General features: G+C 44.6%; 1 protein-coding gene across 12 annotated transcripts in view; it reads left to right on the plus strand.

Moving 5' to 3' along the window:
* LARP1 (La ribonucleoprotein 1, translational regulator) overlaps positions 1-15,521 on the plus strand; it is a 136,991-nt gene extending 121,470 nt beyond the window's left edge. For 9 of the 12 annotated variants that reach the window (XM_035289298.3, XM_078363613.1, XM_078363623.1 and 6 more), the window contains 8 exons: positions 841-964; positions 1,091-1,296; positions 1,763-1,869; positions 3,699-3,850; positions 6,377-6,521; positions 9,430-9,539; positions 9,691-9,818; positions 11,788-15,521. In XM_035289298.3, coding sequence (XP_035145189.1) covers positions 841-964; positions 1,091-1,296; positions 1,763-1,869; positions 3,699-3,850; positions 6,377-6,521; positions 9,430-9,539; positions 9,691-9,818; positions 11,788-11,997 — 1,182 coding nt within the window. In that variant the 3' untranslated portion in view covers positions 11,998-15,521. The remainder of the gene's footprint in view (positions 1-840; positions 965-1,090; positions 1,297-1,762; positions 1,870-3,698; positions 3,851-6,376; positions 6,522-9,429; positions 9,540-9,690; positions 9,819-11,787) is intronic. The other 3 variants (XM_078363604.1, XM_017969111.4, XM_078363601.1) reach the window with 1 other exon arrangement.
* The last annotated feature ends 243 nt before the right edge of the window (positions 15,522-15,764 follow it).

The raw sequence follows: 15,764 nt of genomic DNA on the forward strand, positions 1-15,764 counted from the left end.
AGACGCCAGGCTGGAGTGCAATGGTGCAATCTTGGCTCACTGCAACCTCCACCTCCTGGGTTCCAGCAATTCTCCTGCCTCAGCCACCCAAGTAGCTGGTACTACAGATGTGCGCCACCATGCCCAGCTAATTTTTTGTATTTTAGTAGAGGACGGGGTTTCACCATGTTGGCCAGGATGGTCTCAATCTCTTGACCTTGTGATTCGCCCGCCTCAGCCTCCCAAAGTGCTGGGATTACAGGCGTGAGCCACCGCACCTGGCCTATTTCTAGTCTTAAATATTTAGGCCTCTACAAATTTAGAAGCCTTTTAAGAAGCTTGCTTTATATGAAAAAATGGAGAAAAGATAGGTCTTTTAAAAAATTGCTGCTGCTTGGAAACAGTCAAAACATCTCTGTTGTAGGATTTTACAGAGTGGGTATGTTTGGTGGTAGGTTGTCCTTGGATGAGCACTGTTACTTGTTACAGTGCATTTACTAGAAATAAGGAGGAAGGAGAGTTGTCCAGCTACTGTGTGATAAAACAGTCACAGAAAGAGAGATGGGTAAACACTGGAGCTTTCAGGGGAGTCTGTAGTGAGTTCCTGAGGAGCTGCTGTCAGCTTGATCTCAGTCTTACTACAGGGATGGTGAGGCAGGTACTGTCTTATTCTGGGCTAGCACACTTGTGCCAAGGTAACTGGGGTGAGGAATGGTGACTGGGCAGCTGAGAGCCTAGGGACCAGAATTCCACATAGGTAGGAGCTGCCCTCTCCAACATCCTGCCAGTCTTGATTCCTTAAACAGGCTAGAGCAGCCTGCTTACTTACATCTTTCCCCACCCAAATCATATCCTCTGCAGCAAGAGGTTGAGAACTTCAAAAAAGTCAATATGATCAGCCGGGAGCAGTTTGACACACTGACCCCTGAGCCCCCTGTGGATCCCAACCAGGAAGTTCCTCCTGGGCCACCTCGGTTCCAGCAAGGTGAGAGGCAGACATCTGAGATTTTGACATGGGTGAGAAGGTCTGGAGCCCTTGGACTGTGGGCTATCCAAGGGTGGATGCCACAGGCCTTCCCCTGCTTCCTGACTCCTCTCTCTGTCTCTGCAGTTCCCACAGATGCCCTGGCCAACAAGTTGTTTGGTGCTCCTGAACCCTCCACCATCGCCCGCTCTCTACCAACCACTGTCCCAGAGTCACCAAACTACCGCAACACCAGGACACCCCGCACTCCCCGGACACCACAGCTCAAAGACTCAAGCCAGACATCACGGTTTTACCCAGTGGTGAAAGAAGGACGGACACTGGATGCCAAGGTGGGGTGTTCCTGCTGGGCTACTCAGAGTCTTGGGCCAACTTCACTGCATTCCAATGCTTTGCTTCTGTCCCTTGCCTTGTTTGTCTAAGACAAGGAAGTGCCAAATCCTTCACCTCTTCTGTGTTCTGAGGCTGGTGGCCTCACCTAGGATTAGATGGAAACATCTACAAAATATATTAGGTGTGGGAGTGGTGGCCCCATGTAGAAAGGCCTAAGGAGGATTGACCCAGGTATGAGTCCTTGGGCAAATCACTTCATTACCAAATCTTGATTTCTTCACTGGTAAAATAAGCATACCAGTTCCTAGCTTACCATTGTGAACATTATAAGAGAACAGCTATGAGAATGCTGTTGTAAAACGTGAGAGATCACACCCATGAGAGTATCTTAGTCCTACAAGTGCTTGATGCTTCTCAGAGTTGTAGGAGTACAAATAGTAACAAACCCTTGGCTAACCTTTGCAGATGCCTCGAAAAAGAAAGACAAGACACAGTTCAAACCCACCGTTGGAGAGCCATGTCGGCTGGGTGATGGATTCCCGTGAGCACAGGCCCCGTACTGCTTCCATCAGGTACCTGGGACGGTAGGGGAAGAGTGATCAGGCTGCCTGTGGGTTGGGTAGGCAAGCCATGAAGTTGACTGGACCAAGAAGATTGGTCTGAAAGTTAAAGGGGGACTCTCATCTAAGAGGGTTTCTAAAAAACCAGTGTGAAAAGCTCAGCCCCAGGACCTGGAAATGGGGAGGCTTTTTTCCTAAAGAAGTGGTGTGGCAGTCACATGAGATCAGAATTTCATATATGTGGAGAGAAAATATGTCTGAATTGGTTTCTAAGCCTGGATATCTACTTCCTACCTGAGGAAAGATAGTCAGGTAGTTCAATATACAGATTTCTGGGAGTCTCCGAGCCTGCTGTGTCTTGGGAGACTACCTGAAAATTTTTAAAAATTAAAAAAATACATATTTACTGGCTCCACCTGTAACTACTGACTCTGCTTCTTGAGGTAGGGCTCCCACTCTTTTTTATTTATTTCAGTAAGATGGCCCCAGTGTGTGTTCCCTGTTCCCCAAAGCAATGTTTGACAGCCACCAACTTATGCCCTCTGCTTCCTGCAGAGATGACACAGACTGCAAATAGGCATCCTTCTGAAAAAAATACACAGTTGGTCTTTGAACAACAAAGGGGCTGAAGTGCTGACCCCACACGCAGTCAAAAATTCATGTATAGCTTTTGACTCTTCAAAAGCCTATTGTTAAGCAGAAGCTTTACCAATAACATACAGTCAGCACATATTTTGCATATTATATGTATTACATACTATCTTCTTGCGATAAAGTAAGCTAAAGAAAAAACATTACTAAGATCACAAAGAAGGGAACAACAGACACTAGCGTCTACTTGAGGGTGGGGGGAGGGAGGAGAGTGAGGTATAATTTACCTACCTACCAGACCTGCATAAATAACTCTGAACGTAAAAAGTTAAAATTGTAAGAGAAAATATTTACTGTTCAGTAAGTGGAAGTGGAATAATCATCAACGTGTTCATCCTCGTGGTCTTCACATTGAGCAGGCTGAGAAGGAGGGATTGGTGTTGCTGTCTTAAGAGTGGCAAAGGTGGAATTAATCTGCATATAAGTGGACCCATGCCTGTGGGTTGGGCGGGCAAGCCATGCGTGGATCCATGCATTTCTTTTCTTTTTTTTTTTTTTTTTTTGAGGCGGAGTTTTGCTATTATTACCCAGACTGGAGTGCAATGGCACAATCTCGGCTCACTGCAACCTCCGCCTCCTGGGTTCAAGCAATTCTCCTGCTTCAGCCTCCCGAGTAGCTGGGACTACAGGCGTGCGCCACCATGTCCAGCTAATTTTTGTATTTTTAGTAGAGACGGAGTTTCACCTTGTTGACCAGGATGGTTTTGATTTCTTGACCTCGTGATCCACCCGCCTTGGCCTCCCAAAATGCTGGGATTATAGGCGTGAGCCACCGCGCCCGGCCGGATCCGTGCATTTCAAACTCATGTTGTTCAATGGTACACTGTAGTTGGATTGACTCACGATGGCTCATTAAGGAAGGTTAAATGCTTAAAGTTAATAAATGATTAAAACTCGAGTTTTATCATTGGACAGGTTTCTGCCATTAAATAGTCTTATGACCCTGGATGAGTTTCCCAATCTCTGTAAGCCTCAGTACCTCTTTGTAAAGCCCTCTTGAGAGTTGATGCAGAGTTAATCAGACCCATGGATATAAGTTAAAGGCCCAGTGCGGTAACTGAGCCTCCTTGTTTGATGCTCTGTGAGAGGGTGGATCTTGGCTGACAGAAAGAATCAGAGGGACCCCTCCTAACCTTATGGTGGGGCTGCTCTGGGGAACCTGGTGACAGTATCTTTTGTGGTTTCTATAGCTCCAGCCCCTCAGAAGGGACACCTACAGTTGGCAGCTATGGCTGTACTCCCCAGTCATTGCCCAAGTTCCAGCATCCTTCCCATGAACTGCTCAAGGAAAATGGCTTCACACAACACGTCTACCATAAGTATCGTAGGCGCTGCCTTAATGGTAAGAAGTGCGGGGCAGGGGATGAGCCTCTAGGGCCCTTATTTAGACCCAGAGTGTAAGAGTTGGGGGTGGGGAGGATAAGTAACTCTGTTATCTGACTTCAGAGCAAAATAAGACATGACATTATAGCGAGAAGGATTGAAGTTAGACTTGGGCCAGGTAGTTTTAAAATTTAGGAAGCTAGGGGAATATAGCACTCAACAACATTCCTGTTCCTTGATCTTCCTCTGTTGATATTAAAGTTGTCAATTAAGTATTTCTGTATCTCTGGCATGATTACTGACCCAGCTATTGTCAGGTCTAGTCCACTGTCAATCACAAAAGGGTATGGAAGAGGTGGTATATGCTCTCCAGAACAAAGGTTACCAAACAGTGGCTTGTGTGTCAAATCCAGCCAGTAGTCTCTTTTTGTATGGCTTTGGAGCTAAAGATAGTTTTCACATATTTAAGAAGTTGTAAGAAAAAGATTAGTGACAGAGACTATATGAAATGTTTGTTCTCTGGGCCTTTACAGAAGTAGTTTGCTGATCCCCCCCATAGAAGATAGTGTAAGGAAAGAGCCTGTCTTGATGCTCGCATCTGTCTTCCCCTCTTATAGTATTCTGATAGGTTGGCTGTAAAGATGCACAAAACCAATCTAACTAGTCACCTATAGTTATTAACTCATCCATCCCCTTTCATTCAACAAAACATGGCTGCTAAATCCTTGGATTATCCACTTCACTTCTCTCTTTCTTACTCTGTCTGCGTGTAATAACAGCTTTATTGGGATATAATTTATCTATGATGCAATATGCCTATTTAAAGTATACAATGTAATCACTCTAAGTATATCCTTATAGTTGTGTGCCCATCACCAGAATCAATTTTAGAACATTTTCATTACCCTAAAAAGAAATGCTAAGCCCCCTTACCAGTCACACTCATTATACATGCAAACTACTCCCTACCCTGCAAATCCTCCCAGCCCTATGAAACTACTAACCTATTTTCTGCCTCTAAGGATTTGCCTATTCTGGAAGTTTCACATAAATGAAATTATATTGTATGTAGTCCTTTGTTACTGGCCTCTTTCTCTTAGTATATTTTGTCTACTAACAAATACACAACAAGGTTTATGTTGTAGCATGCATCAGTACTTTATTTTTTATTGCCAAATCATATTCCATTGTGTGGATGTATCACATTTTGTGTATCCATTCATCAGTTGATTGCTGTTTGGGTTGTTTCTGCTTTTTGTCTATTATGAATAATGCTATTGAGCATATTCACATATAGGTTTCCTATAGATGTAGCATTTCCTTTATTTTGGGTGGAAGAGTAGCATTGTTGGGACATGTGGTAACTGTTTAACCTAATTCTGACAAAATTCAAGACTGTTTTCCAAAGTGGAGGTACCATTTTATATTTCTAAAAGCAATATTCGAGGCTTCTGATTTTTCACATCCTTCCAACACTTGTTATTGTTTGTCTATTTTTATTTATTTTTATTTAATTTATATTTATTTTTGAGACGTAGTTTTGTATTGTCACCCAGGTTGGAATGCAGTGGCATATTTAGAGCCCAATGCAGTCTTGAACTCCTGGGCTCAAGCAATCCTCCTGCCTCAGCCTCCTGAGTAGCTGGGACTACAGGCATGCTCCACCATTACCTATCTAATTATTAAAAGTGTTTTTGTAGAGATGGGTCTCACTGTGTTGACCACGCTGGTCTCAAACAGTCCTCCCTCCTCAGCCTCAAAAAATGCTAGAATTACAGATGTGAGCAACCTTGCCCAGCCAAGATCCCTTTTTAACTGGATTATTTATCCTAATTATTAAGTTGTAGGGATTCCTTTATCAGATTCATATTTTGTTGCTTGTGCTTTTGGTGTTTTGTATTTTATATTACCATTTTGTACTTGTGAATATTGTAGGACTTTTTTTTTTTTTTTTGGAGACAGTGTCTCGGTCTGTTGCCAGGCAGGCTGGAGTGCTATGGCGCAATCTCGGCTCACTGCAACTACCGCCTCCCGGGTTCAAGCAATTCTGCCTCAGCCTACGGAGTAGCTGGGACTACAGGCGCCCGTCACCATGCTCAGCTAATTTTGTATTTTTAGTAGAGATGTGATTTCACCATGTTGACCAGGCTGGTCTTGATCTTTGTAATCCACCCAGCAGGACTCTTGAGATAAATATTGGTAATGAGCAGAATATAGTTTGTTAGAATTTACAGTTTGTCTTTTCTCAACGGCACTTGAAAGCAGTGCCAGTTGAGGTGAACAGCTAGATTGCCAGTCTGGTTCAGAAGCTGCTGCCACCTGCTCCTGGCAAAGTACAGGCCCAGCTCCCAACATCAGGGCTTGGTGCAGAATGGCTAGTGCTCAATAAATATCTGCTGAATGACTGAAGTGGCAGATGATGTGCGAGGGGATCTGAATGTACAGGAGAAAGGACCAAGTCTTAAGTTCCAGGATCCTTTGTCCCTGAAGCAAGAACATCTTGAGTGAACCTGAGACATATCTTTCCTCCTTTCTTTCCCATCAGAGCGGAAACGCTTGGGCATTGGCCAGTCTCAGGAGATGAACACACTCTTCCGCTTCTGGTCCTTCTTCCTCCGAGATCACTTCAATAAAAAGATGTATGAGGAGTTCAAGCAGCTGGCTCTGGAGGATGCCAAAGAAGGCTACAGGTAAGCAGGTTTGGGGTGGGGGACTTTGGCTGCTGCTTAGGTGTGGTGTGGGGTTCCTAGTTGGTCTGCTTCCAGAACTGTAGTTTGAAATTTCTTGCATGTGTATTTTTATTCATATACTTTATGAAAAATTTGTTTTTAAATGAGCAAATATTCACATGGTTCAAATTTCAAACCGTTTGTTTAAAAGGTTATATAGCCGGGCATGATGGCTCATGCCTGTAATCCCAGCACTTTGGGAGGCCAAGGTAGGCAGATCACAAACTTAGGAGATTGAGACCATCCTGGCTAACACTGTGAAACCCTGCCTCAACTAAAAATACAAAAAAATTAGCCAGGTGTGCTGGCACACGCCTGTGGTCCCAGCTACTCAGGAGAATTGCTTGGACCCAGGAGGTGGAGGTTGCAGTGAGCCAAGATCACACCACTGCACTCCAGCCTGGGTGACTTTGAGTTTTAAAAAAAAAAAAATTATATAATGAAGAGTTGTTTCATCCCTATCCCACACCCATCAGGCAACCAGTATTAGAATCTTGTTGATCCTTTATAAAGGACTTTATATAAGCAAGTAGGTATCTGTGTAGTCTCCCATGCCCAATACCACTCCTTTTGATTACACTAAAGCTAGCTTATGTTAAAATATTTTTTGCGCCTTGCATTTGTTTTGTTTTTGCTTCATACTATATTTTGGAGATCATTCTATATCTGTACATAATTAACTTTCTTGTTCTTTTTTGTATAGACTATAATATGGTCTTATATGGATGTACCGTGATTTATTTAGCTAATCTATTGGTAGATACTTAGCTTGTTTCCCATATTTTGCTATTTAAAAAAACCTTAAGAATTCTTTTATCCTTGCTGGGCAATGGTGGCTCATGTTTATAATCCCAGGACTTGTTGAGGCCAAGGCGGGAAGATACTTGGGTTCTGGAGTTTGAGACCAGCCTGGGCTCAAGTGATCCTTTTGCCATAGCAAGACCCTATGTATTTAAAAAATAAAAAAACAAACACTTCCACACCCCGCCACGATTTTCAATGTAAAAATGTGCTCTCTATAAATTATATGAAAAATTATATGTAAATTATATGAAAACTTTGGAAAAGCTGATGAAAACATTCATAATTCTAGAGACAGTAAGTGCTATTCTGCCATCAAGCTTCCTACTTTCTTCATGGCATATTTAGCGCATCCCATGAAGTTTGTGCTCTTCTAGATTTGGTATGCTTATATAGTTGTAAAATTTACATATTTGTTTACAAAAACGGGCTCATGGGATCATTCTGTGTCCAGCATGTTTAAACATGTCTTCCATTTGATAATATATTGTAAGCATTCTTCAGTGTCCATAAATACACATTTATACTATTTCTTTTTTTTTGAGACAGAGTCTCGCTCTGTCGCCAGGCTGGAGTGCAGTGGCGTGATCTCAGCTCACTGCAACCTCCAACTCCCTGATTCGAGCAATTCTCCTGCCTCGGCCTCCTCAGTAGCTGGAATTACAGGCACTCCCCACTATGCCCAGCTAATTTTTGGATTTTTAGTAGAGATGGGGTTTTACCATGTTGGCCAGGATAGTCTCAATCTCCTGACCTTGTGATCCACCCGCCTCGGCCTCCCAAAGTGCTGGGATTGGAGGTGTGAGCCACTGCACCCGGCCACTATTAATTTCTAATAGCTTATATTACTGTATTGTGTAGATTCACCATGATTATTCTTAATTGCATCTCTATTCATAGACTTTTGTATTTTGCTTAATAATGCTGCTATAAACAGTTTTGTACATCTGTTAAGATCTAAATCTGGACTGGGTGCAATGCCTCACACCTGTAATCCCAGCACTTTGAGAGGCCAAGGCAGGTAGATCACTTGAGGTCAGGAGTTTGAGACCAGCCTGGCCAACATGGTGAAGCCCCATCTCTAATAAATGACAAAAATTAGCTGAGTGTGGTGACATGCGCCTATAATACCAGCTACATGGGAGACTGAGCCAGGAGAATGGCTTGAACCTGGAAGGCGGAAGTTGCAGTGATCCAAGATTGTGCCACTGCATTCCAGCCTGGGTGACTTAGTGAGACTCTGTATCAAAAAAAAAAAAGAAAGAAAGAAAGAAAAAAAAAATCTAAATTTGCAGTTTTGGCCATTTCTTTGGCTTTTTTATTTTTTTGAGAGGGAGTCTCGCTCTGTCACCCAGCCTGGAATGTAGTGTCACAATCTTGGCTCTCGGCAACCTCTGCCTCCCGGGTTCGAGCAGTTCCTTTGCCTCAGCCTCCTGAGTGGCTGAGATTATAGGCACCCACTACCATGCCCAGCTAACTTTTGTATTGTAGTAAAGATGGGGTTTCACCATATTGCCCAGGCTGGTTTCAAACTCCAGACTTCAAGTGATCCATGTGCCTTGGCCTCCCAAAGTGCTAGGATTACAGGCATGAACCACCGCAACTGGCTGCATGTGTTCCTTGAAGTGAAATTTCTGACTCAGATAAATAAACAGACCTACTAATTGGTATGGTCAGATGGCTTTGCAGAGTTCTTATACCAGGGATTGGCGAACTTTTTCTAGAAACAGTCCGTAAATAGGCTTTGTTGGCCGTAAGGTCTTATTTGTAACTACTCAACTCCATTCACTCTGTTCTTGTAGCAGAAAGCAACCATAGACACTTCATAAATGAATAAGAGTAAATAAATGTCTGTGGGCAGGGGGGGCAGAGTTTATTGACCCCAGGAAAGCTCTGAACATTTCATGCTGGACCCACTTAGACTAGTATTCTTAAAGTGTATATGCTGCTTTTTCAGTACAGAAATACACGTCATTTAAACTGTTTCGTAGTTCCTGCGTTATGCAGGCACATTTTTCCATTTTACAGATGAAACTGTGCCCTGATTTTACTGACTTGTGTTCTGCAGATATGGTTTGGAGTGCCTTTTTCGATACTACAGTTATGGCCTGGAAAAGAAGTTCCGGCTGGACATATTCAAAGATTTTCAGGAGGAAACGGTGAAGGACTATGAAGCTGGTAAGAGCCAGAGTTGGATCTCAGTGGGGCGTGGTGGTCATCTAGGACTCTCTTCCCCAGTTCAACTTCGGTCTTTCTGCGTACTATTTAACACCTCTCTCTCCTTTGAGTTTATCCTCACTAGTTTATCCTTACCGCTCTTTCCCTACAGGCCAACTATATGGGCTGGAGAAGTTCTGGGCCTTCTTGAAATATTCCAAAGCCAAAAACTTGGACATTGACCCCAAACTGCAAGAATACCTCGGCAAATTCCGACGTCTTGAAGACTTCCGAGTAGATGTAAGTGAAAGTCTTTGTTTAACCCTATTTGTCCTGGAAAGGAAACTGGACCAGGAGTCAGGATGCTTGGATTCTGGTCCCGTTGTGCCCCTAGCCCAGGAACCCTTCTCCCTGCTCCCCATAATTTGGGCTTTAGTTTTTTTCATCTTTAAAATGGAGGTTGAGTGGCCAGTGAAGTCTTAATTGGAGATAGTTGTATGGTTGCTTCTGCTTCTGCCTTCTGTGGTACCATCATAGTGCTCTTTCTCTCCTATCTCACCACCCTCCTTGCTACTGTGCCCAAGTTAGGCACTACTAGTTGGTCATGATGGGTGGTATCCAAGATATACACATTTGTTCTTTCTGGAAAAGGCCAATTCCAACCCCAGTTAATAAATTAATGCCCAGGTCCCTGTGTTCTTGGAGCAATGCCTCAATGGTGACATCCAGTGGCAGGGCTGTGTTATTACTGCTGGATATATCAAGGGAAATTGGAGTAATTTAATTGATTCAGCAGATACTGATTGGATGTCTCTGTGTTAGGTGCTTTAGAGATAAGGGAAAGAGACTCAGTTATTCCTTCTGAGAGTTTATATTGTTGTAGACATGTCCGTTAGTCATCTTAGTCCCTTCAAACCTTTTAGCAAAAAGGCAAATACAAGTAAATGACAATAATAGCCCTTACATTTTGTATTAGTCTGTTCTCACTCTGCTAATAAAGACATAACCGAGACTGGGTAATTTATAAAGGAAAGTGGTTTAGTTGACTCACAGTTTTGCATGGCTGGGGAGGCCTCACGAATCTTAAATTCTTGGCAGAAGCAGAAACAAACATGTCCTCCTTCACATGGTGGCAGCAAGGTGAAGTGCAGAGCGAAGGGGAGTAAAAGTCCCTTATAAAACCATCAGATCTCATGAGAACTCACTATCACAAGAACGGGATAGGGGAAACTGCCCCCATGATTCAATTATCTCTACCTGGTCCCTCCTATGACATGTGGGATTATGGGAACTGCAATTCAAGATTGACATTGGGTGGGGTTGTGGGGGGGTCAAAAAAATTTGGGTGGGGACACAGCCAAACCATATCGCATTTATTATTTTAAAACTGCCATTTATTGAGTGTTTATTATGTGCCAGGCACTTTACATCGACCTCATTTAACCCTTATGTGGATGTGCAGACATAGACAGGTAAACTGAGATTTTGACCATCCAGTAACATAATGGCAGAGCCATTCAGGTCTTTCACTATAAAGACAAATCTGTTTTATTTCATTTTGAAGCATTTCCACCCTTGGGGAGGAGAAGGGAAAGAAGATGGGTACAAGTTACAGAGAACCCTTGTGATGAGTAGACGTATTAGGGTGGAACAAGGACTCAGTTTTGGTTCCCAAAATGGGAAGGAAATGTCTGTCCTTGGGGTTATAGGACCTTTGTTAGGGTAAGGCCAGGCTGGAACATGGTCTGAATTTTAGTTCAGGATCCTCTTTAGGCCTTGAAGAGAATGAGATGATCCCCAGAAGGATCTGGGCCTTCTAAGCTGAGACATTGCAGCATACCGCATGCCACATTCCACATTTCTGAGCAAGAGATCCCTTCTTGGAAGGGAAGCAGAAATGTGGTTGGATAAAAGCCTGGCCTTTTGGGGCCAATAGACCTAAATTTTGTCTTGACCAATTACCAGCTATGAGACCCAGGGGAAGTTTTTTTTTTTGTGTGTGTGTGTGTGTGCTTTAGTTTCCTCATCTATAAAATCGGATGTCCATGGGTCCACATCAAAGGGTGATGCCAACCCCATGAGAGAATGTGCATAAAACAGCACAAGGCTTGGCATGGAGAAATGCTTAATAACTGATCATTTATTTTTAAGGTTAAACCCATTCATTTTCTATATTTGGAGATAGAAAATAGGAAGTGTCTACAGACCTGGCAAGGAAAAGGGTGTAGATAGTGCCTCCGATCACCTGTGACTCCTTCCTCTGTTGCAGCCCCCCATGGGTGAGGAGGGCAACCACAAGCGACACTCAGTGGTAGCAGGAGGTGGCGGTGGTGAGGGCAGGAAGCGGTGCCCTTCTCAGTCTTCCAGCAGGCCTGTCGCCATGATCAGCCAACCCCCTACACCACCCACCGGCCAGCCCGTCCGGGAAGATGCCAAATGGACAAGCCAGCACTCGAACACACAGACTTTGGGAAAGTGAAAAACTCCTTAGCCCTGGGGCTTGAGAAGAGGGGAAAGGGGTGGGGTGGGTAAGAGTCCATGGGGGTGCCCAGTCCCAGGAGAGGGGACAATGAAGGGACAGGCCTGAAGCTACTAGGACAGGCCTTTGTGCTGAGTAGCAATGTGTTCACCATTTGGGCTATCAGAGGTACCCCTGGGCAGGAGCCTCTACATCCCCTTCCCCCTCCTCTCTCCATGACTCTTAACATCCTAGCTTCTTCTAAGGGTGGGGGGAAGGGGGGAGATTTTTATATATATATATATATATATATATAAATATATATATATCAAGTTTTAAATTATTGATAGTTCATCTGGATTACCAAAATCACTCTGCAGCCCTGTCCGCGGCTAGTAGGCCGAAACCCTGGTCCCCACCCCTAACCACCTCCTGCTCCCCCTCGAGCCAACTATGCAGCCCACAAGAAGGCCCTGCGGGCCCCATTGCCCAGCACTGTCCCACAGAAGGCTCTGGTGGTACCCTTGGGCCCCAGGAGCATCGGCCCCTCTATCATCTGGGGTTTGTCATCACCATGTACTCTCCCTGCTATCCCCATCATGCCCTTCTGCCATATTCTGGGAGAAGGAAACCAAAGGATCTAAAACTGGGGTTTGGGGGAAGGTTTTAGCCTCTCCCCACTCCCCTTGCCCCACACCCTTTACTCCCCAGCCCAGAGAGACGCTGCTTATACCAGGAAAGACTTTTGAAAGATGATTTATTTTATTTTTCTCTGACCTTTCCATCCTTGAGAAAATGAAAAGGAAAAAAAAAAAAAAGACAAAACCGACCATAAAAGACCAAAAAAAAAAAAAAAAAAAAAATCAGAAAACCCCCACCTAATCCACAGAAAGTGATGTCTTTCCCCTTCCCTTGGAATTTTTGTTTTGTTTTTGGAAATAATATTTTTTTAAAAGTTGCCTTATTGTGGAGCGGGAATCTGAAATACCCAAATGCCTGTTTTCCTCGGTGGAGTCAACCTGAAGAGCTCCCACCTTCTCTGGATGTGCCTGGGCTTGGACTGGCTAGAATTTTTCTCTGGACTGTTGCATGTACAGTGTCTCCATCTTGGAGGCAAGAGAGTTGGGGGTGGCTCGAATCAGAGCTGTACCCGAGATATCCCTGCTGTTGCATCGTTTGAAGCTGACGTCCTGTGTCTGTACACTGCTGCCACTGTTGTGTCCTTGCTCTGCTTGCTGTTGCCTCATGCCAGGCCCTGTCCTGCTGTGACACCCTTCATCCTATCCTGGGAACCCCAAGGCCAAGTTTCCTTCAAACTGTTGGAGAACAGAGTTGGCCTGCATCTGGAACACACTTGTCCTCAGCTTGAATGTCTTCCTCCACCCAGAGTGGAAAGGTGAACACCTGCAGCTGAGGCTTGGAAACATTTGTGTTGCTCTGAAAGATCTCTGAGACCTCAAGGAGGCTCTGTCTCTCTTAAAAGGTGGAGAAAGATGCCATTCTCTTCCTAAGGTCTGGTGGAGTCTCCCCATCTTGCATACCCTTCTGCAAGCCATCTATCTATGTTCACTCTCCAATTGACCCGCCTGGGAACAAGGGATGAGGAGGAGTTGGGGGCTGGGGGGAATCCTGCCAGTTGGTGAAGCCCTGTGGCAGGAAGGTATATGTGGACATAGAGTATACCTGATTCTCTTCTTCAGCCACTGACTGCTTGGGTTGGGCTGTAAATGACAATGGAATGGCTGGAGTCTGCTGTTGTCAGAAGGCAGGGAGAGGATGATGAAGGACTGACCCACACGAACTGGGATGTGTGTTGAGTATGGGCATGACTGCATGTTCACTCTCAGTGGGATCTGGGTAACATGGAGGAGTTCACGGTCCTGTTGCTCACTTACTGCAATGTGTTTGGCTCTGCTCTTCAGCTGGTTCCTCTGTTGGCCCAAAGGTTGGGAGTAGGAGACAGTATCCCAGGCTGACAAAGGCTTCCCTTTTACCTTGAGTAAATTGTTAAATTTGAGCTTGTGCCCTTCCCCACCTTTGCCCTCCTAGTGGTTGGTATGTGGGAAGCCCGTCTCAGTTCCTGTGACTTCATGTCTCAAACCAAGGATGAGCGTCTGGTCTCTGCTGTGATGGTGGTATCTGAGGCCTTTTCCTGCCATCTGGTGCCCACCTCACATTGTACCAGACACTGGATTCCTGGACTCCCTTCTCCTTTCTTTTCTTTCCTTCAGGTCACACAGCCCTGTACCGTATCCAGCACCACAGAAACCTCAGTGTTTTTCCTCTTCTGGTTTGAGGGCACAACAAGCCCTAGGGTATGGGGAAAGGCTGTTCTTATCTAGAGTTTACTCCCAGGCCAGGGGGCTGCCATCTTCTTCACAGACATCCCTGAAAGGAAGCTCCTTTGGGGCAGGGAGATGAGGACTCCATCTCAACATAGGCTGGTGGTTGGAGTGGGGAGCTTTTTTTCTCTCTTCTTTCCTTTTTTTTTTTTTTTTTTTGTGACATGTTAGGAGTTAATGTTGCAAAGAGTAGTTTACATCTTCACTTTCTGAAGACACTTGAATTTAGGACCGATGTATCTGTGACAAGCATGCCAGAAGTGGCGGGGGCCATCAGGGCTAGCCACTTCACACCCACCATCCTCCCATGGGGATCCAAGACCTGAGACACAAAGCAACAGCCTGCCCAGATCCCTCTGTTCATCCTGTCCCTCCCAAGGTTGGTCCATGCCAACATAATCTTTGGGCATCAGACATCAGCAGGTCTGTGTGCCTCAGCCCTGTTAAGGGGCAGGTTTCTCTTCCGTCTTCTCCTGCACCTGGGAGCAAAGGCACTACCATTAGAGAAGGACCATCCAGTCCTGTCCCAGCCTGGACCCCTGGGGCTCAGATAGAGGTGCTGAGCCCCATGTCAAAGTTGTTAAACGTTTTTGTTTTGTTCCATTGTAGCTCTTTTTTCCCTTTCCTGGTGATTGCTTTTGTAAAAGAAAGTAAGCTGCTTAGAAGGTCCTGGAAGTGAGGAGGAGGGACAAGGAAGATGACTAGTTAGGGAGGGCGAAGGTTGTTTTTGCCAAAAAAAAAAAAAAAAAAAAAAGCCTGGGTAGAGTGATCTGAATTATCTGGCACCCTCCTGAATGGAACCCCAGAGTACCTCCCGTGTGGAAGGGTCCCTGTATTTTCCCTGACACTCATCCTCTCCCCCTTCAGCCATGTTGATGGCAGAGAAGATAAGAACTTGGAGCCCATTTCTCACTGGAGAGGAAAACTTGTCATCTGGCTTTGCGGAGAAGGTTCCACCTTAACGCTCGTAGTACATTATCTTTACTATGTGCTAGGATATCATATTTAAAAGGACAAAAAAAATGTAAAATACTTGAATGAGCTTGTATTATAACATTAATATTATTGAGAGTATCTGCTTTCCAGGCTGAAGTGATTCATTCATTATTCTAGTCCTGCTTTAGTCCTTTGTAATTTGTGGTAATTATGCTTTTCTTTTTAATACAAAAAAATGTATAAAAATAAACACTTGAAAAGGCAAAATACTGGCTGGTCTTCCATCTAGGGTACTGCTATTGGGTGTGAAGGATGGGTTTCTGTAGGGTTTCCCCAGATGTAGAGGAACACTGCACACTCTGTGCACATGAAACTCTGCCCCTGGGTTTTGGGGTCTGCCTAAAGCAGACTTCTACAAACCTTGAATTTATGTCCACCCTGTGAGACATGACATCCATAGCCAGTGCCACAAAAAGAGTGCAGTCCATCAGAATGCCAGGGTTTCAGCCC

This window comes from Callithrix jacchus, chromosome 2 (assembly GCF_049354715.1).
Source record: "Callithrix jacchus isolate 240 chromosome 2, calJac240_pri, whole genome shotgun sequence".
NCBI classification, from domain to species: domain Eukaryota; kingdom Metazoa; phylum Chordata; class Mammalia; order Primates; family Cebidae; genus Callithrix; species Callithrix jacchus.